Consider the following 21,249-nt stretch of genomic DNA (forward strand, 5'->3'; position numbering starts at 1 on the left):
ATATATAGGAAACACAGGAAACAGGTGAACATTTTAAAAGGACACCATCAGGTGAAGATCAGTAAAACACCAACTATGGGAAATGCTACAGGATAAATAAACAAGCATCTTCAATAAAAAAAACTGCAAGAAAATTATTAAATAAGTGAATAACTAGGGAAGAGAGGGACTTCCCTGGTGGCACAGTAGTTAAGAATCCGCCTGCCAATGCAGGGGACATGGGTTCGAGCCCTGGTCTGGGAAGATCCCACATGCCTTGGAACAACTAAGCCCGTGCACCACTACTGAGCCTGCACTCTAGAGCCCGTGAGCCACAATTACTGAAGCCCTCGTGCCACAACTACTGAAGGCTGCATGCCTAGAGCCCATGCTATGCAACAAGAGAAGCCACTGCACTAAGCCAGTGCACCGCAACAGCAGCAACTAGAGGAAGACAGCGCATAGCAATAAAGACCCAACACAGCCAAAAAAAAAAAAAAAAAAAAAGTAGGGAAGAGAGACTATACATTGAGAGACAAACTTATCAACGAAATGCAGTGTATAAATCCTATATGGATCCTTATTAAAACAAAGCATCTGAAAAAAAGAAAAACAGGAAAGGAAAAAAAGAAAAAAAGAGACAAGAAAATCTGAACATTGGATATTTGCCAACATTAAGGAATTATTAAAATTTTCAAATGTGGAATGTTGTTTTTTTAAGTTTTTATTTTTTAGAGATACATTCTGAAATATTTATAGATGAAATAATATGAGGTCTAAGATTTGCTTCAAATAATCCAGTTGGGGCTGAGGATATAGATGAAACAAGAATGGCCATGATTGCTATAGCTGAGGGACACAAGACAGTTTATTGAACTATTTTCTCTACCTTTGTATAATGGTTAAAATTTTCCATTATAAAAAGGTTTTTAAAAAATCCTAGCATCCTTGAATAATGCTTTGTTATGTAGCTCAGTATTTTCTGAGGTTATAGAATGCTCTTCACACTAAACTCTTCTTGCCAAGGTTCTTTCAGATAATTCACGACTGCCATTTGAACCTTCTGTCTAGAAATACATATCAACATATATACCCTCATGATTTAATACTTCTGGATAAAATGATAAATGCCTTAGCACTAAGCTTCAATTTATCCTATATTTTTTCAAACTAACTTTAAACCTGAAAAAGTATGTTGCCTTTAGTTCATTAAAGATTATAGTTTTATTTATATCACTTAAAGTAAGCATTCACATAAAAAATCAAATTCTACACTCACAGATATAAACACAAAGAGCTCCATCGCCACAGCTGGCACTAAGGAAAACACTAAGGAAACTAAGCATTATCAGATATATCAAATTTCAAACTTGAACATGCGTCTTCTGTGGCTTTTCCACAAATACGCTGTTATAATCTGGAGATTAGCAATGAGAGAAGAACATTTATTTTTTACTTCCTTCTCACTTTAAGACTATCGATAGCAGAGACGACGGTGTTTATGAAAATGTTCACCAACAAGATTACAGATCTAAATAAGTGAGCCAAAAAGAGTGGTCTTACCTGTTGCCTATAGAGTGACAATTTGCCTTCAATTGGCTCATTTCTCATCATTTTCTTTTCAATCAGCTGATTGATCTGTGTGTTTATTTCATTTATCTAAACAGTATGAAAGTAAAAAAGGTTAAAACTCTGCCTATGATTACCCAAACTAAGAGACATCTAGCCAAACAAAGCTATAAATTTACAGTTGTTATTATCAGTGATTTCATGGGAGTTCCATTAATGTTACGAGTGGGTTGTTACAGTCACTTTTGGAGACAATTTGCATTTCATAGTTAATAATATATATTTACACAATTTGATTACTTAACATGGATCTGACCATCCATATCTAAATTATTATCCTAAAGTATTCTACATGAAATATTTATATATTATTATTAAAAAGATGATTTCTAAAAATCTGAAATTATCCCTTCACTTAGGCTGAGACTTCCAAGTAACTGTAAGTGATAAAGCAAATGTGGACTAACATTCCTCAGGGATTTAGTACAAAGAATTCATGAACCCAGCTGAGACCTGACATGAATGACATCTAAAAACCCTTCCTGTTCTAATGAATGACCTGTGATTCTATAATAGCTGTCCTTTATCCTACTTATTAATCTAAACTTTTCCCAAATATAATAAACTGAATAAAGCCAACAGAAGCATATAGTTCTATAATAAATTTTTAAAAATTACATGGCTTTCAGTATAACTATCCTTTGAAAAGACTACAATCTTCCTGTTAATCCTATGAGATTAAATTTGAACCAAATCTGACTTGGACAACTAATTTCTATACATAAATTAAAAGAATAAAATAATCAGAATTCTATATTTAACTGTAGTGGCTACTGAACACATTAAAGTCAAAATCTTTCAATCAATTTTCTTGATATTTAATTATTATTTTAAAAAATATACATTTGATTTGTGTTTTATTTTTAGGGAACAAAAATGTTATGATACCAGGTTTCAATGAGCATTACAAGAAAGTTTAGTAATTCCAAAGCAGGCATAAAAAGCTAATAAAAATCATTAGCTTTAAATACAAAATTGCTATAATATTATTCTTAGAAATAAAAAGTAATCATTTAAAACATTAAAAATTTGTCATCTAAATGATTATATTATGAATATATAAACTTATGATTCAATCATATACATTAATTTATATATCCAAGTTACCCAGTTTCCTAATTAGTTGACTAGGTTTTTATAACACCACATAGATTAAGTAACAGCATTATGTGCTATAATTTCTCATAAAGAACAACTCTTCATAAGAGCTGTCAACTCTTAGCACAGGTTAACTTAAGAGTCAAGGGTAGGACATTATAGAAAGCAATTCACTTAATTTTCACAGGACTGGGAATGAGATAAAATTGAGAGCTTATAAAAGGAAGGTGATTGTTACTTACTTTAGATTCAAGTTCAAGAAGATCAGAATGACCCATAGCAGGCTCTGAAACCACTTTTTGTAAAAAATGCAATTCTTTTTTCTTGTTCTCTAATTCTTTAGGAAATTTTTCAGTTACCATATATGAATTAAACTTTATCTCCTCCTCTAGCCTCTTCATTAAACCTATAAAAATAAAATAAATGAATACTCAGCCCAAGAGAGTAGGTAAAGTGATGCTTTGTACATTTTAAAACATAAGACCTAGACAGTAGGGCACATCCATTAAAAGCATTCTGTATAATACCTAGTATAGAACAATAAAGGATTGGCCACTGAAATTTTTTTGATGTTAATTAGAGTGATAATGAAGGACAATTTACAGAGAAGAATATTTAACTTATAGAACGGGTAATATTATGATTTTTCCGAATTACCACAAAATTCTTTTATACTCCACAATATGAAAAAGTAATATTTACGGTGCCAAATATATTGTTGGGTCATATTGTGTCTTCTAAGTATTTAAGGACTCCATGAACCAAATGACAATTTAAATGTAACCTAATCCAGGTTATTTCTTCTATAAGCAGTCATTTATTATTTTTCTTCTGCAATACTTATGATGCAATTTATATTTCTATTCTAATACTTCATAAATAGTAATACATTATAATTTTTAGCTTAAACCAATGAAAACATTACTAAAAGTACAAGTTGAAACTTGAAAAAGAGAAATTATCTACATTCATAAACATTTTCGGTTTTCCATGTTTGGTAGCTTTGATTTTATAAAGCATTGGTTTACAGTTGAGTAGCAACTTAAATTATATTTTTAAGATTTAATAGTTTTCTTATTCTGGCAGAGTACACAATATACACATACACAGATTTTCAGTGAATAATGGTTTTGTTATAAATTCCCAGCCTTGAGAGCTTTAAAAAGTTTATTTCAGATCTTTCCATTACACATTTACAAATTCTCGCTTGACTTTTTAAAACACTGGATTTCTGGTTTAAGTAATCTATGTATGTAGACTGCATAATAAATCTGGGCCAAAGCCTTAAAATTATTTTTAATTCTGCTGTGCTAACCATATATTAATGTGTAAAAATTTATTAATGGTAATTCATGAGTTTTCCATTCATCCCTACAATTTCCCACCTCTTTTTTTAGGGACTGGGGAAAGAAAGGGAAGAGAAAACGTTTAATGAATCACACTTTAATTAGGCAGTCATTCCTATATGGTTTCCGATTGACTCTAACATCCCAGCTTCTTTGGCTATTAAATGACTAGTTTTTCCACCTTCAAGTTCTTAAGCACACCGCATGTAATCAGAGGTGCAAGAAATCAAAGTCTAAAATGTTTTTAAAGATTTAAAATTCTTAAATATTATTTTCCCTATGTAAAAGAAGTTTCTAATTCTAGAAAATACAAACTAATCTACAGTACAGAAAGCAGATCAATGGTTGCCTCGGGAGAGCTAGAGAGGCAGAGAGGGGCAGGAGTGAGATATTACAAAGGAGCACAAGGAAATGTGTTGCGGTGATGGATATATTTATTATTTTGATTAAGGTTGATCGTTTCCCCAGTGTATATGTATGTCAAAACTTATCAAGTGTATACTTTGAACATGCAGTTTACTATACATCCAATTTATCTCAGTAAAGCTGTTAAAAAACACAAAAACAGAGTTCCCGTCACATTTTAAATTCTTCTCTTAAAAATTTTAATTTTAACTCAATCGCCACACCTCCAGGAAACCATCTGACTGTGTTAGGGTTTGGTGCTCTTTGCCTCTTTTTTCTCATCGGAGCCTGTGCTAGCTCCATCAATGTATTTGTCACACTGCATTATTACTGGACAATTATAATGCCTGTTATTTCTCCATTAGACTGTGAGCACTTTAATAGAAACAGCTTTTCTTTCTATTCCTAGCACTTAGCATAGTACCTGACACATAGCAGATGTTAAATAAACACTGAATTAATGGACTACTGGTTTTGAGCTAATTATTTCTATTACTACTTAACAATACAACTGATTTTATTGTTTAGCATCATCTATCAACATATGGCTTATATTAATATTTTAAACCAACATCTCAAGAGATGCCCCAAACAGAACAACTTTATTTGTCCATTTTATTACTAAATAATTAAGTATTTCTTGGCCCAAATAATTCTATTTGGGCTAGAAAGCCAAAGCAAAATAAAGTCTATCAAGTCAAACAAAAAATGAAATATTACTAATACTATAAATATCTTTAGATATTCGTTTAGTTACCAGAATTAAAACATAATAGTAAGAAATATTTAATCTAATAAAACTGAAGATAATAGACAGGCAGAAATATATGTTCAGGCTAACATTTTAAGTTGTATTAAACTGTACTGATCAATCAATTTTTCTGCATACCAAATCTTTCAATTCTTGTATACATTACCTTCATTTTCAAAAATTCACTATGAACATTAAGTTCTAAAAATTTCTTACAAGGATAGACCTATGAAAACAAATTGCTTATTGGTATTAATTTTTAAATGGCTATAATTTAATGATTTCTTTTGAAGATTTATCTTAATTTTTTACAGTAAAGATGTGAAGGAACCTACATCAAATCCAAAGAACATATACTAAAAAGATATATTATATATTACACTAAGGAGGAAAAAAGCACTAAAAAGTTACTTCCTTTTGTCCTAAACATTCTCCTAAAAAGTGAAAACCTAGTGAATAAAGAATCAAATGACATCAACATATAAATGCATGGCAACTTTCAGGTATTGCTTGAATGTGAATTTATGACTGAGAGGAGTCAGAGGTTCTATGGAGAGCCACTAATAAACATGTATGACCATACATCTTATAGGGAGTACTAAACTGGTTTCTTAAATATCAATTAAATATGTCATATTTCCTTGATTTTAAGATGCCATCAATTATAAGAACCATCAACTAAATTACAAATACCATGTGAAATGTATACATAAAGTATAAGATATATCCCAATTGCAAAAACAATTAAAATGGTAAAGAACATGTGTCTAGCATCAAGGAAATACTGTCTTATCTCTTTCAACATCTGTTTTTTTTTATAAATTTATTTATTTTTTTATTTACTGGCTGCATTGGGTTTTTGCTGCTGCGCGCGGGCTTTCTCTAGTTGTGGTGAGTGGGGGCTACTCTTCGATGCAGTGCACAGGTTTCTCACTGTGGTGACATCCCCTGTCGAGGAGCACGGGCTCTAGGGGCATGGGCTTCAGTAGTTGTGATACATGGACTCAGCAGTTGTGGCGCACGGGCTCTAGAGTACAGGCTCAGCAGTTGTGGTGCACCGGCTTAGTTGCTCCGCAGCATGTGGGATCTTCCCAGACCAGGGCTCAAACCCGTGTCCCCTGCACTGGCAGGCAGATTTTTAACCACTGTGCTACCAGGGAAGCCCCTCAACATCTTTATTAAGATATAATTTACCACACAGCCAAAAAATTCATCTGTTTAAAGTGTACAATTAAATGGCTTTTAGTATATTCACAGAATTGTATAATGATTACCACAATCAATTTTAGACCATTTAATTAGCTTCTAAAGAAGCCTCTATACCCACTAGCAGTCACTTCCTCCCCCGTCACCCACTCACCCACACAGCTGTCCTCCCCTACAATTTCCCAATGCTAGGCAATCACTAGTCTGAATTCTATCTCTATGGATTTGCTTATTCTGGAAATTTTATACAAAATGGATCATATAACATGTTGTCTTCTGTGACTAGTTTCTTTCACTTAAGATGTGGTTGAGATTCAACCATACTGGAGCACGTATCAACACTTCATTCCTTTCACTGTTGAATAACAGTCCATTGTACGCATATGTCACAGTCTGTTTATTCATTCATCAGTTTAGGGATATTGCAGTTGTTTTTACTTTTTGGCTATTATGAACAATGCTGCTATGAACATTTGTGTACAAGTTTTTGCGTGGATATGTTTTCAACTCCCTTTGGTAGATATCTAGGAATAAAATTGCCAGATCATACGGTAACTCTGGGTTCAACATTTTGAGGAACTGCCAAACTGTTTTTCAAAGTGGATGCATCTTTTCACATTCCCACTAATAAGGAATGCAGGTTCCAATTTCTCCACATCCTTGTGAACACTCATTACTGACTGTCTTTTTTATTATAGTCATTCTGTGTATTATATCTGAGAGTATGATATTTCACAGAATACTAGAAAAGATAAATTAACTCTCCCATAGCTGGATATTTACACTGAAATACTTCTCCAATACCAATGAGAACTTTTTACTGCTCTTCCAGTTTACACAGTCTCCCTTCTGATGAGCAAAAACACTTAAAAGATGCCTAGGATGGGTGTGGTATAATCCAGGATATCAGAACAATTTATCCTCTATGTAAAGCGAATTGTGCCAACAGAGCCAGGGATACCCATGTCATTAGCACAACCCAAAATATGAAAAAGCACTCAGTTTTAAGGGTCCAGAACTTTATTCTTTTTCTTTTTAGCCCTGGCACTAGAACAATATTCACATTTTTAACACCCATCTTCCTCATAAAATTCATTTTAAGTATTTTATACATTCACACACCAGAGAGCCTCCCTTCATGGTTGTTTTCATTATCTTCACCCTCTGACAAAACACTGAAAGGGAATTTAAAAACCACAAGTGAACACTTAAGGATGTCTTCATCAGGGCTGTCACTTACTAGATAGGAAATGATGCCCCAAAATTCTGAGTTATCACTTGATGATGATTAGTTCCCATTAGTAAAGAACACTACTGATTTAAACTAATATTCTCACTAACATGATCACCTATATCATATTATATGATCACCTATATCATATAATAATTTCCACTTACTTTCAGGCTTTGCATCTGCTGCTGCATAGCGCATACTTTTCAGCTGGTTTTGTATTCTTTGTAGTCTCTGCACTGCATGAAATAGCTTTAAAATACAATTAGATCTATTACTTGCTTAGTCTAATGAAACCTACCATTCATACAGACAAACAATGAAAAATACAAGTTCCACATAATTTTTGTGCTGCAGAGGGAACAAATAATAAAGAACTAAGAAATTACTAAGCTAAACCCAAAATGTAACCGGCTCACTCAATACCTTTTCATGTAAAACTTTAAAAAAAAAGCTTTCAGAAATGTTTTCTTTAGTTATTTGTTGAATTAGGTGATTAAGGAAAAATATTTGTTAAAAAAATATATGCACCAGGCTTTTCTTGTTAAAGTACGTTTTTCTTTATTCTAAGGAATGCTAGCATTCTCAGAAATGATGTCTCAGGAATCAAAAACTGATGCAAAGTAACCATTCAGGGCATGGCCAATGCAGCTATAGGGCATGGGCAATGGGCTTACTGCTGCAGTGTAACTATTATGATGCCAAGCCAAGTTTCAAAGGAGCAAACATCTAAATTCCCCATTTAGTAGGAAATGGAGCTGATTTGAAATATATTTTTAATGTGCAAATCTACTCAGTTTTAAGATAGATTTTTAATAAAATAAAAGAAATACTTTCTGGCAAATTATTTTTTCTTTAAGGCAAAGTCTAAAAACATGGGGTATGGGTGATTTTGAGCCTTTTCAGGATTGGCTTATTTGCGCCTGGAGTAAAGTGTAAAGAATACCATGATCAGTGGAATAAAATGGATGTTTTTCACAGCCCCAGAATCTCAGGATACCCTTTAGAGATTCTAGAAGTTTATTAGCAGTTAATCTTACTGCTTAACATTACAATGGATATTCTGTAAGGCTGGAAAAATGAGTTAAGCATGGGCCAAAAGATAGTGTATAGATACATACACAGAATAGAACCCAAAAGATGGTATTGTTTTTGCTGTTGGTGCCACACAATACTCTTAAAGACTATTTCATCATGTTAACAAAGGGAAACATGAACTTCTACAATTCTAAAAATCTTCTTTACATCTAAATGATCAGAAGGAACTATTTCTTTCATAATGAAAATATAAACTTTTATGTGGATACCTGATTCTTTTGTTCCTGTTTCTGTTGTGCAAGAAATTCTTCTCTCTCTTTCTCAACTCGAAGTTGCCTTGCTATTTTAAGCATCCGTTGATGATTCTGAACTGTCTCCACCTACAGTAAGGGAATAAGTAGTATATGTTACTGTCAGGTTTAAGAAAGACATCAGCAGGTCACAAGACTCAGACATCCACTTATCATTTCCTTTTGGTAAACAGTATTTCCTAGAGATGACACTAAAGTTTCAGATTCCAGGTCCTTAAAAATTTTGGGCTACTGCCTACGGAGATTCCCTTTCCATCAATGTTATTTGACTCTGTCCTCAGATGTACACTCATGCCTTGCTTAATCTTTATTTGCATTCCTAAATCTCTGCAAGTCCTTAGGACTCGGGGCCAAAGTCCTACAGTGCTAATTCTTGCCTTACCCTTTTCTTCAAACGTTCAACTCTCTTAATGAGCTGATCCTTTTCTTCCTCCATTGCACTGATATCCTAAAAGGTAGTCAAGAAGACGTTATAAGAAAAAGTGTTCTTTGTCTATAGAATTCAGAAAGCTTTTTATATGATTAGGCATCTACCATTCTCATCACTTACAACCAGAGCATTAAGGAACAAAGATTCTCTTTTGGATGAAGTGCATTTCTATTCCTACCCCTTACCCCAGGGTTCTTTATGCAGGGTAATTTATTTGGCAGCTTGGTGTTCATCTAGAAAAGCAACTGAAACAGGTTATAAAGTAGCAAGGTAAAGCTGCCAACCAGACTATTTGTGTTCTGATTCCAAATATGGGCACATGATTTTCCAAAAATCTATAATGGAAAGTGTGCAGGTCTAAAAACATGAACAATAGCTGCTGACATCCCATCTGCTCTGTTAAATACCAAACTATATATTCTGTCAATTTTCCATCAAAATTATTTTTAAGGCTATGGTGTTTTCAAGACATAAATTTGTATCTTGTTTTGTCAATTAACCAATTCTCTTTCTAAAAATTAAGACCTCTAAAAGTAAGAAAACTACAGACCAATATCACTGATGAATATAGATGCAAAAATCCTCAACAAAATACTAGCTAACAGACTCCAACAGCACATTAAAAAAATCATACACCATGATCAAGTGGGGTTTATCCCTGGGATGCAAGGATTCTTCAATATACGCAAATCAATCAACGTGATACATCATATCAACAAATTGAAGGATAAAAACCATATGATCATTTCAATAGATGCAGAAAAAGCTTTTGACAAAGTTCAACATCCATTTATGATAAAAGCTCTCCAGAAAATGGGCATAGAAGGAAATTACCTCAACATAATAAAAGCCATATATGAAAAACCAAAAGCCAACATCGTTCTCAATGGGGAAAAACTGGAAGAATTCCCTCTAAGAACAGGAACAAGACAAGGGTGTCCACTCTCACCACTATTATTCAACATAGTTTTGGAAGTTTTAGCCACAGCAATCAGAGAAGAAAAAGAAATAAAAGGAATCCAAATTGGAAAAGAAGTAAAATTGTCACTCTTTGCAGATGACATGATATATATAGAAAACCCTAAAGACTCTACCAGAAAACTGCTAGCACTCATTGATGAGTTTAGTAAAGTAGCAGGATACAAAATTAATGCACAGAAATCTCTTGCATTCCTATACACGAACAACGGAAGAGCAGAAAGAGAAATTAAGGAAACTCTCCCATTCACCATTGCAACAAAAAGAATCAAATACCTAGGGGTAAACCTGCCTAAGGAGGCAAAAGATCTGTATGCAGAAAACTTTAAGACATTGATGAAAGAAATCAAAGACGACACAAACAGATGGAGGGACATACCATATTCCTGGATTGGAAGAATCAACATTGTGAAAATGACTGTACTACCCAAAGCAATTTACAGATTCAATGCAATCCCGATCAAATTACCAATGGCATTTTTCACAGAACTAGAGCAAGAAATCTTAAGATTTGTATGGAAACGCAAAAGACCCCGAATAGCCAAAGCCATCTTGAGAAGGAAAAATGGAGCTGGTGGAATCAGGCTTCCTGACTTCAAACTATACTACAAGGCCATAGTGATCAAGACAGTATGGTACTGGCACAAAAATAGAAAGGAAGGTCAATGGAATAGAATAGAGAACTCAGAAGTAAGCCCAAACACATATGGGCACCTTATCTTTGACAAAGGAGGCACGAGTATACAATGGAAAAAAGACAGCCTCTTCAATAAGTGGTGCTGGGAAAATTGGACAGCAACATGTAAAAGAATGAAATTAGAACACTTCCTAACACCATACACAAAAATAAACTCCAAATGGATTAAAGACCTACATGTAAGGCCAGACACTATAAAACTCCTAGAGGAAAATATAGGCAGAACACTCTATGACATACATCAAAGCAACATCCTTTTTGACCCACCTCCTAGAATCATGGAAATAAAATCAAGAATAAACAAATGGGACCTCATGAAACTTAAAAGCTTTTGCACAGCAAAAGAAACCATAAACAAGATTAAAAGGCAACCCTCAGAATGGGAAAAAATAATTGCCTATGAAACAATGGACAAAGGATTAACCTCCAAAATATACAAGCAGCTTATGCAGCTTAATACCAAAAAAGCAAATAACCCAATCCACAAATGGGCAGAAGACCTAAATAGACATTTCTCCAAAGAAGACATACAGATGGCCAACAAACACATGAAAAGATGCTCAACATCACTCATCATCAGAGAAATGCAAGTCAAAGCCACAATGAGGTATCACCTCACACCAATCAGAATGGCCATCATCACAAAGTCTGGAAACCACAAATGTTGGAGAGGGTGTGGAGAAAAGGGAACTCTCCTGCACTGTTGGTGGGACTGTAAGTTGGTACAGCCACTATGGAAAACAATTTGGAGGTTCCTTAAAAAACTACAAATAGAATTACCATATGATCCAGTAATCCCACTCCTGGGCATACACCCAAAGAAAACCATAATCCCAAAAGAAACTTGTACCATAATGTTTATTGCAGCACTATTTACAATAGCCAGGACATGGAAGCAACCTAAATGCCCATCAACAAATGAATGGATACAGAAGATGTGGCATATATATACAATGGAATATTACTCAGCTATAAAAAGGGATGAGATGGAGCTATATGTAATGAGGTGGATAGAACTACAATCTGTCATACAGAGTGAAGTAAGTCAGAAAGAGAAGGACAAATATTGTATGCTAACTCACATATACGGAATCTAAAAATGGTACTGATGAACTCAGTGACAAGAACAAGGATGCAGATACAGAGAATGGACTGGAGAACTCGAGGTATGGGAGGGGGCAGGGGGTGAAGGGGAAACTGAGACGAAGCGAGAGAGTAGCACAGACATATATATACTACCAACTGTAAAATAGTTAGTGGGAAGTTGTTGTATAACAAAGGGAGCCCAACTCGAGGATGGAAGATGCCTTAGAGGACTGGGGCGGGGAGGGTGGCGGGGACTCGAGGGGGGGGGAGTCAAGGAAGGGAGGGAATATGGGGATATGTGTATAAAAACAGATGATTGAACCTGGTGTACCCCCCAAAAAATAAAAAAATAAAAAATAAAATAAAAAAATAAAAAAAGATCTCTAAAAGTCTTTTAACCAGCTCCACAACAATTTCTAGTGAAAACAAATAAAAATTCCTTCCTGAACCCAAAAAACTAATAGGCTAACTCTCACAGTAATAATAAAAGGAAAAATACACACAGCAGTCAGTACTGACAGGATTCGAGGAAAAAGGCACTGTTACTACTGGTGGCATTCTATTGAAGAACAATATCAAAAGTCTTAAAATAAATGTGTATACATTCTGGCTCAGTAATTTCACCTATGGGAATCTATAAGGATGCTCATAGATGCTAATTACATCTAAAATTTGGAAATGACCCCAATGTCTGAGGATTATCAAGTAAATTATGGCGTAACACAATGAAAGTCACTAAAAATTATGCAGAAGAATGTTGAATGACATGAAAAAAAGTCATGATATGACATTACTTGAAAGAAGCAGATAACATTTATATATAACACAATACCAAGGAAAAAGTTTAAATATATTCACTAAAATATCAGTAGCAGTTATCACTACAGCATGGGATTTTGAGTGAATTATTTTCTATTTTTTGTTTAATCATATTTCTTTACAAAGAATATGTTCAAAAATACTTTGGTAATAATTAATAAAATTAGAATCACAGACCCTAGGTTATTTTATATTTCAGTTTACTCATACAACTTAATGGAGGAACAGCAAATTTATCACTGTTATTCCATACTCTGTGATAACTATCTACTTGTGGGTCTTTCTTTTCCGTTAGATGTGAGTTTCTCTTTCATTTCTGATATATTCAACAAACTCTTATTGTTGAATATTCTGATATATTCAACAAACCTACCACATGCAGGGCACTGTGATAGGCACTGGGGATATTGTGGTGAACATGATATGTAGATGTGGTCCTTGCCCTCATTGGGTTTAAATACAGTTGGGAAGACAGACATTAAAATAAACATAAGTGTAATGAGTTTATAAAACGGAAAGAATTGGGGGGAACTAATCTATCTAGCAAATCAGGGAAGGCCTCCCTGAGGAAGTAACTTCTAATGTTTTCTGTTTAAGATAAAGATGTTATTTCTAAAAAGACAAATTCCATGAAAGTGAGAATTAGCAATTGTTTAGAGACAGAACGTATACACCTGGTGAGAATATAAGGACATTTTGGGGACTTCCCTGGTGACACAGTGGTTAAGAATCTGCCTGCCAATGCATGGGACATGGGTGTGATCCCTGGTCCGGGAAGATCCCACAGGCCGTGGAGCAACTAAGCCTGCAAGCCACAACTACTGAGCCTATGTTCTAGAGCCTGCAAGCCACAACTACTGAAACCCATGTGCCCTAGGGCCCACGTGCCACAACTACTGAGCTCACATGCTGCAACTATTGAAGCCTGTGTGCCCTAGAGCCCACATGCCGCAACTACTGGTCCCACATGCTGCAACTACTAAAGCCCACGTGCCTAGAGCCCATGCTCCACAACAACAGAAACCACCGCAATGAGAAGCCAGCACATCGCAACAAAGAGTAGCCTCTGCTCACCACAACTGGAGAAAGCCCAGACCCAGCAACGAAGACCCAATGCAGCCAATAAATAAATAAATAAATAAATAAATAAAAAATAAATAAACACTTTCTTGGAGAATATTAAGTAACATGCATCAAATTCCTAAAACTTCCCATATGCTTTAATAAGCAATTCTACTTCTAGAAACTTATTCTAAGGAAACAATCACAGGTATTCTCAAATAAATTTACGTAGAAGATAATCACAGCATTATCTATGATAGCAAAAAATGAAAACAAAACACCAAAAATTGTTGGACTATCCATACCACAGAATATTATTTAGTCATTAAAAGTCATATTGTAAAAAGATAACAATGGGAATATATTCACATGTAATTATTTAAAAAAACAAATAATTATGAATAGCATGATTCCAAATACACAAATACACACACATACAGAAAATATTATTTTCTAAAATATATCATCTATATATATTAGATAAAGACCTAAAATTTAATTGCTTTTAATCCATAGTAGTGGTCTATATAGTACATAAGAATTAATCATGACTTTACCCTGGCCTCATTAATTTCTTCAGTAAAGAATTAGCAAAGGTCCTACAAAAGAAAATTTGCCATTTACTATCACTAGTTCCCATATAGTCTGAAGACATACTGAATTTAAGTCCAAAAAAATAATAACCATGTTTTTTTGCCTTTACCCTTCTTATTTCTGCTGTAGAAAATCCAGATGTCTTGAGCTGCTCACATTCTTTATGCAAAGTTTTAAAGGCTTCCATCAAATCTTCATACTAGAAGAACAATTTAAAAAATTATAAACTAATGACTAGATCCAGTTGGTTTTTCTTAATCAGGTTATCTATTAACTTATAGTGATCACTTAATCAGTAAAGAAGAGCATTAAAATATATGCTTAAATATTTATACAGAACACAAAAAAGTTGGTGTATATAATCTGGCCTCTAAAGACTTCTCTGCTTACTTTCCTAACTAACACTCTATATGCTAGCTGTGTTGATCTTTCAATATCTGGAATACCCCACCTTCACTTTATACACCCTATTACCTCTGAGAATACTCTGACTCCCTCATCCCTTGCCTAGATAACTCCTATTCATCCTTCAGGTCTCAGCACAGATGCCATTACCTTCAAAGAAGCCTTTTCTAGCCCTGTACCTATTCCATATCAGATTACCATGATATCAGATTACCATGATATCAGAGTAAAGATCATACAAAATTATAATGGCTAGTTACTTGTCTGTCTCCCTCCTTTAGACAGTGAGAGTCAGGAGGACAAGAATCACATTACTCATGGAGACTTCTGTGTCCCTAGGGCCTAGTGCAGTGCATAACCGATGCAGGTGTTCAATAAAAGTTTAATGAATTTGGACTTGCCTGGTGGCGCAGTGGTTAAGAAGCCGCCTGCCAACACAGGGGACATGGGTATGATCCCTGGTCCAGGAAGATTCCACATGCTGCAGAGCAACTAAGCCCATGTGCCACAACTACTGAGCCTAAGTGCCACAACTACTGAAGCCCACGCGCCTAGAGCCCGTGCTCTGCAGCAAGAGAAGCCACTGCAATGAGAAGCCCGTGCACCACAATGAAGAGTAGCCCCTGCTCGCCACAACTAGAGAAAGCCCACGCAGCAACGAAGACACAACATAGCCAATTAATTAATTAATTAAAAAAAATCACAACTCTTAGCCAAATTTTTTTAAAAATAGGTTTTTTTGAGGATGACAGAAAATTAATAATATTTTTTCTTGACTGATCATATTCTGCAAGTCTATAAGTCAATCATTCTAAAACTCTTCATTTAGAAAGAACGTACATTTTTTATTAGGCTCTCTGCTAAATGGCTAAATGTGTAAGTCATTCTATATATATACCTCAAACATGCTTCAAGAACAAACACGTATTTATTATCATTAATCCTTCCATTAATAATTAGCTGGGCATGTTTAGTAAAGATTATTAATAAACTTCCTCCAGAGGAGTTAGTTTCTATCAAATTTATTGATGGGGGAGGGTAGGGAGGAGAAAATATTTCATATTTACACCTCTCTATTTCTTACATTATGTAAAGCCTTCAAAGGTAGGGGCCGCGGTGGTCTCATTCTGCTGTACTTTTCTCAAGGCATCTACTATAACATTTGACATAATTATTTGCATAAACCTCTCAACCCCAGAAATGTCTTAAGAGATCAATACTGACTCCATTTTGAGTGACTGCCATGGCTACCCAAAATAACAAAATATATAGATGAAAAAACACTTAGTTGATTGTTTCAACTCAATCCAAAATCTAAGCATATACTATACAGAAGCAACTATATAGAAGAAGATGGATAAGACATAATACCTGTCTTCATAGATCTCATAATCTATCGGGAGAGATAGATTGACAAACTATTCACAACAAACTGGCACAAATTGGTCTATGTACCTACTATAGAAGAAAAGCACAAATCCTAAACAGAGGCAAATCTTTTTCTTTAAATCAAAGTTCTTTGAAATCTTAAGCCTAAATTCTCTCTTTCCATAGTCTTTGATCAGCAATGTGCTTTGAAATCCCAGGACCAGGAGCCAGACCAGCCAGAATTCTGAGCAGTCAAGAGCTTTAAGACCATAAGGCCAGAATCCAATATCACGCCAAAACTCCGGTGAGGAAAGTGTACTGAAATTGCAAATTCCTGGTCCTTTCTCTACTTCTGCCTGATTAGGACATCCTTTGAGATTATAAGCCTGGCTTCTTTGCCTACACACAATCTTTGAAGGTGCTCACATATCCCAATTTGCCTAGCATACTGTCAATTTATACCTTTTGCTCTGGCATAATTATTACGATAACCCCTTTCCTCTCTGATTTGGATGGCAAATTACATAGTCACCTAACTGATCAACAAAGTACTCTGCAGTCCCAAGCCCAGGATCCTATCTACCTATAATTCTTAAGTAATAAATTATTCAAAAACCCTATTTCAGGTTTTTTTCCCCCTATTCACATACTCTATCACCAAAAAGGTATTTGTGTGCAAAAGTCAATATTTTCATATGTGATTACAGTTGAACATGAGTTAACTATTTTACCTCTTGGTGCCACTGGAAATACAGAGACAGCAAATAAACTAAAGTGAGACTGACATATATTTGAACAGGTGCACCTTGAAATTCATTACAGATAGCTTAAAAATACCACGTGTATACTGTATACCTGTTTATTGGTATCAGCCACGGTTTCATCCTGGAGAAACTCACTTGGTACCTCAAGTTTTATTAAAAAACGAGCTAAATATGCTCTTTTCTTCAGTTCATTAGTTCTCTGAAGAAGCCAGTGAAGCACTGGGTAAATTACAGGTTTACTTCCAATCACCAGACCCTGACGAAAGGTACTCCTATAAAAAGAAAATACACACACACACACACACACACACACACACATACACACACACAAGCTTATAAGTAAACCTTGAAAAGAGGTAACATTTGCTCAAAATCCAATTTACAATTTCCTGATTGCTTTCCATGACTATTTAAAAAAGATAAAACCAAAGCTATTCTAAAGTCAGTTTGCACATTAACAATAATCATAAAATTAAGCCCTTAATATTATCACTGGAATATAAGAGGTTGTTTTGGAACCAGTAACTGGTACAGTCAGCCTTAGTACTTCACTTCATTGACTAGACACGTTTAAGTTATTGTTTTTGTCTAAGATGGCAGATAAATGGAATCATGGATTTGCCTGACTTTTTTGATTAAGAGGAAGAACGGACTCACTTAAGACTCTTGCATGATAAAATAACGTTAAAAATTCAAGATTATTTTGAAATTCAGTGATTTTCTGACACCACTGACTTAGGGAAAACAGGTATTGCCAGAAAAACTGACTATGAAGGTTTGGATATTAAAGCACAGCTTTAAGAAAGCAACACTGGATCAGATTCTTACATGTCCGTGGCATTTCCTGGAGGTTTGTATTTAAGGATACCAAGAAGGCTCAACATCCTTTTGGCTGTCTGCTCTGGCATCTCCTCTCTGATATCAACAACTTGCTAACAAATAAAGAAATTGAAAAAATGTTATTATTGTATATCTAACACAGTACAATATTTAAACTCACTGACAAAATTGTTCTGCTAGAGCATAATAGTCACAATGGTCTCTTCATAAAACTGATTAAGTATGAAGGCCCCCAGATTCCAAGTGAGGGTACATACAAGTCAGATCAGGATTCATATTCAGAATGTCAAGCTTAAAAAAGTCTCCAGTGGAAAAGACCAGTGTATGAGAGACATGAACCAACTTGCAACACAATAAAACCTTTTGTAAAAGCATTTTCATTCCAGGACCAAACCTATTTATATTTGGAAGTGGACAAATAATTTCTAAATAAGGTACAAGTAGATAATTTTACTTTTTGAGCTAGTAGAGAAACTTTAAAGATCATCTACTATCACTTCACAGGCATGGAAAATTAGGCCCAGAGAGGTTAAATAATTTGCCCTAGACTTACAGATATTTCGTGGCAGAAACTGGCTTTCTTGCCACCCTTTTCACCACATAGAAAAAGAAAACTCTTACCTTTGGGTCAATCTCAGCCAGAACATCATTGAGAATTTGTAATAGTTGCATTGGCTCCAGGGAATCAAACGTGATTAAATTATAGTTTTTCCTAAAAGGCTCCTTGTTGAGATTATCCACAATGAATTTGATTTGATCACTCATAATTAGGTCTTATAATTTAAACTAAAGAGTAAAAACACAGAAAAAAATTCCTCAATATTGGTAACAAAAGTTTTGTATTAACAAAATACAGTCAACAGAAAGTCAGTGTTAAGTTCATAGGAAGTAGGCATGGAAAGTATTCTATATGGCATACAAACTGCTGTGAAAAGGGTTATTTTGTTGAAAGAAAAAGTAAGCAGACTTTATTAGGAATGCTACAGTACATACTGTTAGTATTTAATGACGTGTTTTTGTATACGCATCTGATAGCAATCATCCAAATTAACATTGAATTAATGTGGATAAATGAATATAAAATCCACCAATATTAACATTTCTCCCATTCAGCTCCACATTTTCTACCCAGGGGTAAAAACTTGTTAGCCTACAGATATGCTTCTACTTTTTTTTAATTAGCAGCCACAGTAATCCAAATCTCTAATTTCTCTGGAAAATCAGATCTGGCAACCCTGGACCCACTAGGTACATGGCCACAACCAACTGAAGCTGGGTAGAGGCTGCCAGCTTCAGCCTTATGTATGTGCTCTTTGGTTTTGTTTTGCTTTCCTTCACCAAGCACTCTTTACCCATTGCTGTTCTCAGCTTGGCTCTGTAGGCATCAACTCTGCCACCCTTGACTAATTCAGGCCTTCACTTCCTTTGCCATCAAGAGTTCCAGTCTGTGCCTCTCCTATTCCAAATCGCTTTGTAGGCTTCTCATTGTCTACAAAATAAAGTCCAAACTTCTTGGATTTTGAGACCCTTTAAGATCTAGCTTAATTTAGCCTTTCGCAATTTTATTTCCAAATTTTGTTACCTTACACTCTTTCAAACTTCAGCTGACTGGAGAAAGCACTGCTCCTTAAATAGTTTTTCCGTCTCTGCCTTCAGTTAATACTGTTTTTTCTGCCCGCCCCCGTCTCCAGAGGTGCAAATCCTAACCTTCTTTCAAGCCCTGCCCTCCAAATCCAAGTTCCTCTAGGAAATCTTCCTCAAGCTATCCCCAGTTCTGCATCAGAACAGCTGCAGCTGCACCTGCACCCCACCAGCTGACCACTTTATCTGCAGTGCTCTCCTGGAGTTTTCTATTTTGTACTAGTTACTTACCTACAGTTCCTCTTCTCTATTAAACTGTAAATTCCATGAGGACATATCTGTGCCCAATTCTATCTCTGAATATCCACTGCATCTAAAACAGTGACTTCTTCCACTAAACTGAACTGGTTCACAGGCCCAAGGCCAGAAAATAAGCATAAGCCTAAATAGGGTGGCAGTGAGGAAGATGATAACTTAAAAAAATTGATTATCTGATTATTTAATTGCTGAAACAGCTTAACCAAGGCTCCCAGTGTTTCTTGCATGCAGATATCACTTGTTTAGTATGGTGAAAAGCAGTAGAAATTGGCAGGCAGGCAATTTTTTAGGGTAGCAATTTTAAAAAAGAATTAAAACATGAACTGCTAAAAAAAGAAATAAAGAAAAAAAAATACTTAAGTGCTCCCTAATAGTTTTTAAACATGAAAGGAAGAGATGCTATTTTATCTAAGACATTAATTGGAGCTGCATGCATCTTGCTCTGAAATAGGTTTTTTTAACTGGATGGGTGGAGCTGGATATTTAGAAAACATCAAAGTTTAAAAATATTACCATTTCCTCAGAATTATGATAAAACTATGTGTAAATGATTATTATTTTTGAAAAATAAGCCAAAAGATGGTAGACAAGATAACCAATGTGGTTTAAAATTTTGAGGTCTGATTTAAGCTATAAAAGGAAAACCTTTACAAAAATTAAATAAAAATCCACATTGGAGATGCAAATTTTCCACTGTTGAAAGTATTTTAAGTAAAAGTCCACATCACAATCTTCACACACGTATATACTTAATTTTTAATTATTTAGAAATTTTATATCTGTAGAAATTATATATATATATATAACATAACATATACACAAAGATATATTCTTCTTTCTTCTTTCCAAAAACCAAAACACTTGGATAAACGAGTAAAACTTTACCAGGAGAGGAAAAGAAACCAGCTGGGTTCCCCGCCTAGTTGCCCATCAGCTTTCAGATGGTCACCCGCTAAGGACAAAGATGTACTGAACAGGTAGGCTGTCTATGCCCAGTGGGCTCTGCGCTCTAAAATTAGCAAAAGCAATTACTCTCCCTCTTCCAGAGGAAATTCGCCACACTAATTCACAAGCACTCACCCACATAAGAACCCGAGGGGGTGGGGGAGAAGAATTAAAACCAGGACATGCGTTTATCTGGCACAACTGGGGACAGAAACGACGCTGCCCTGGTCCCAGGCTGGCAGGAGCGCTGGACCAGCAGCCTCCTAAGATTCCCCAAAACAGTATCTTCCCCTCAACACGGGGCTAGGGAGAGGGGACAGAGGACCCCTCGTCCGACCCAGGCACCTCGCGGGGGCTGCTCTGGGCTC

The 21,249-nt window shown here is 35.2% G+C and overlaps 1 protein-coding gene across 14 annotated transcripts in view; it reads right to left on the reverse strand.

Moving 5' to 3' along the window:
- Positions 1-21,249, reverse strand: part of IFT81 (intraflagellar transport 81) — a 241,975-nt gene that overhangs the window by 58,332 nt on the left and 162,394 nt on the right. For 10 of the 14 annotated variants that reach the window (XM_057747000.1, XM_057747007.1, XM_057747006.1 and 7 more), the window contains 9 exons: positions 18,659-18,823; positions 18,026-18,129; positions 17,289-17,469; positions 14,770-14,859; positions 9,377-9,442; positions 8,953-9,063; positions 7,813-7,897; positions 2,949-3,112; positions 1,543-1,638 (listed from right to left, as the gene is read on the reverse strand). In XM_057747000.1, coding sequence (XP_057602983.1) covers positions 1,543-1,638; positions 2,949-3,112; positions 7,813-7,897; positions 8,953-9,063; positions 9,377-9,442; positions 14,770-14,859; positions 17,289-17,469; positions 18,026-18,129; positions 18,659-18,802 — 1,041 coding nt within the window. In that variant the 5' untranslated portion in view covers positions 18,803-18,823. Of the gene's footprint in view, positions 1-1,542; positions 1,639-2,948; positions 3,113-7,812; positions 7,898-8,952; positions 9,064-9,376; positions 9,443-14,769; positions 14,860-17,288; positions 17,470-18,025; positions 18,130-18,658; positions 18,824-21,249 lie in introns of those variants that run through there. The other 4 variants (XM_057747004.1, XM_057747009.1, XM_057747010.1 and 1 more) reach the window with 4 other exon arrangements.

The sequence above is a fragment of the Hippopotamus amphibius genome, chromosome 8 (assembly GCF_030028045.1).
Source record: "Hippopotamus amphibius kiboko isolate mHipAmp2 chromosome 8, mHipAmp2.hap2, whole genome shotgun sequence".
Taxonomy (NCBI): domain Eukaryota; kingdom Metazoa; phylum Chordata; class Mammalia; order Artiodactyla; family Hippopotamidae; genus Hippopotamus; species Hippopotamus amphibius.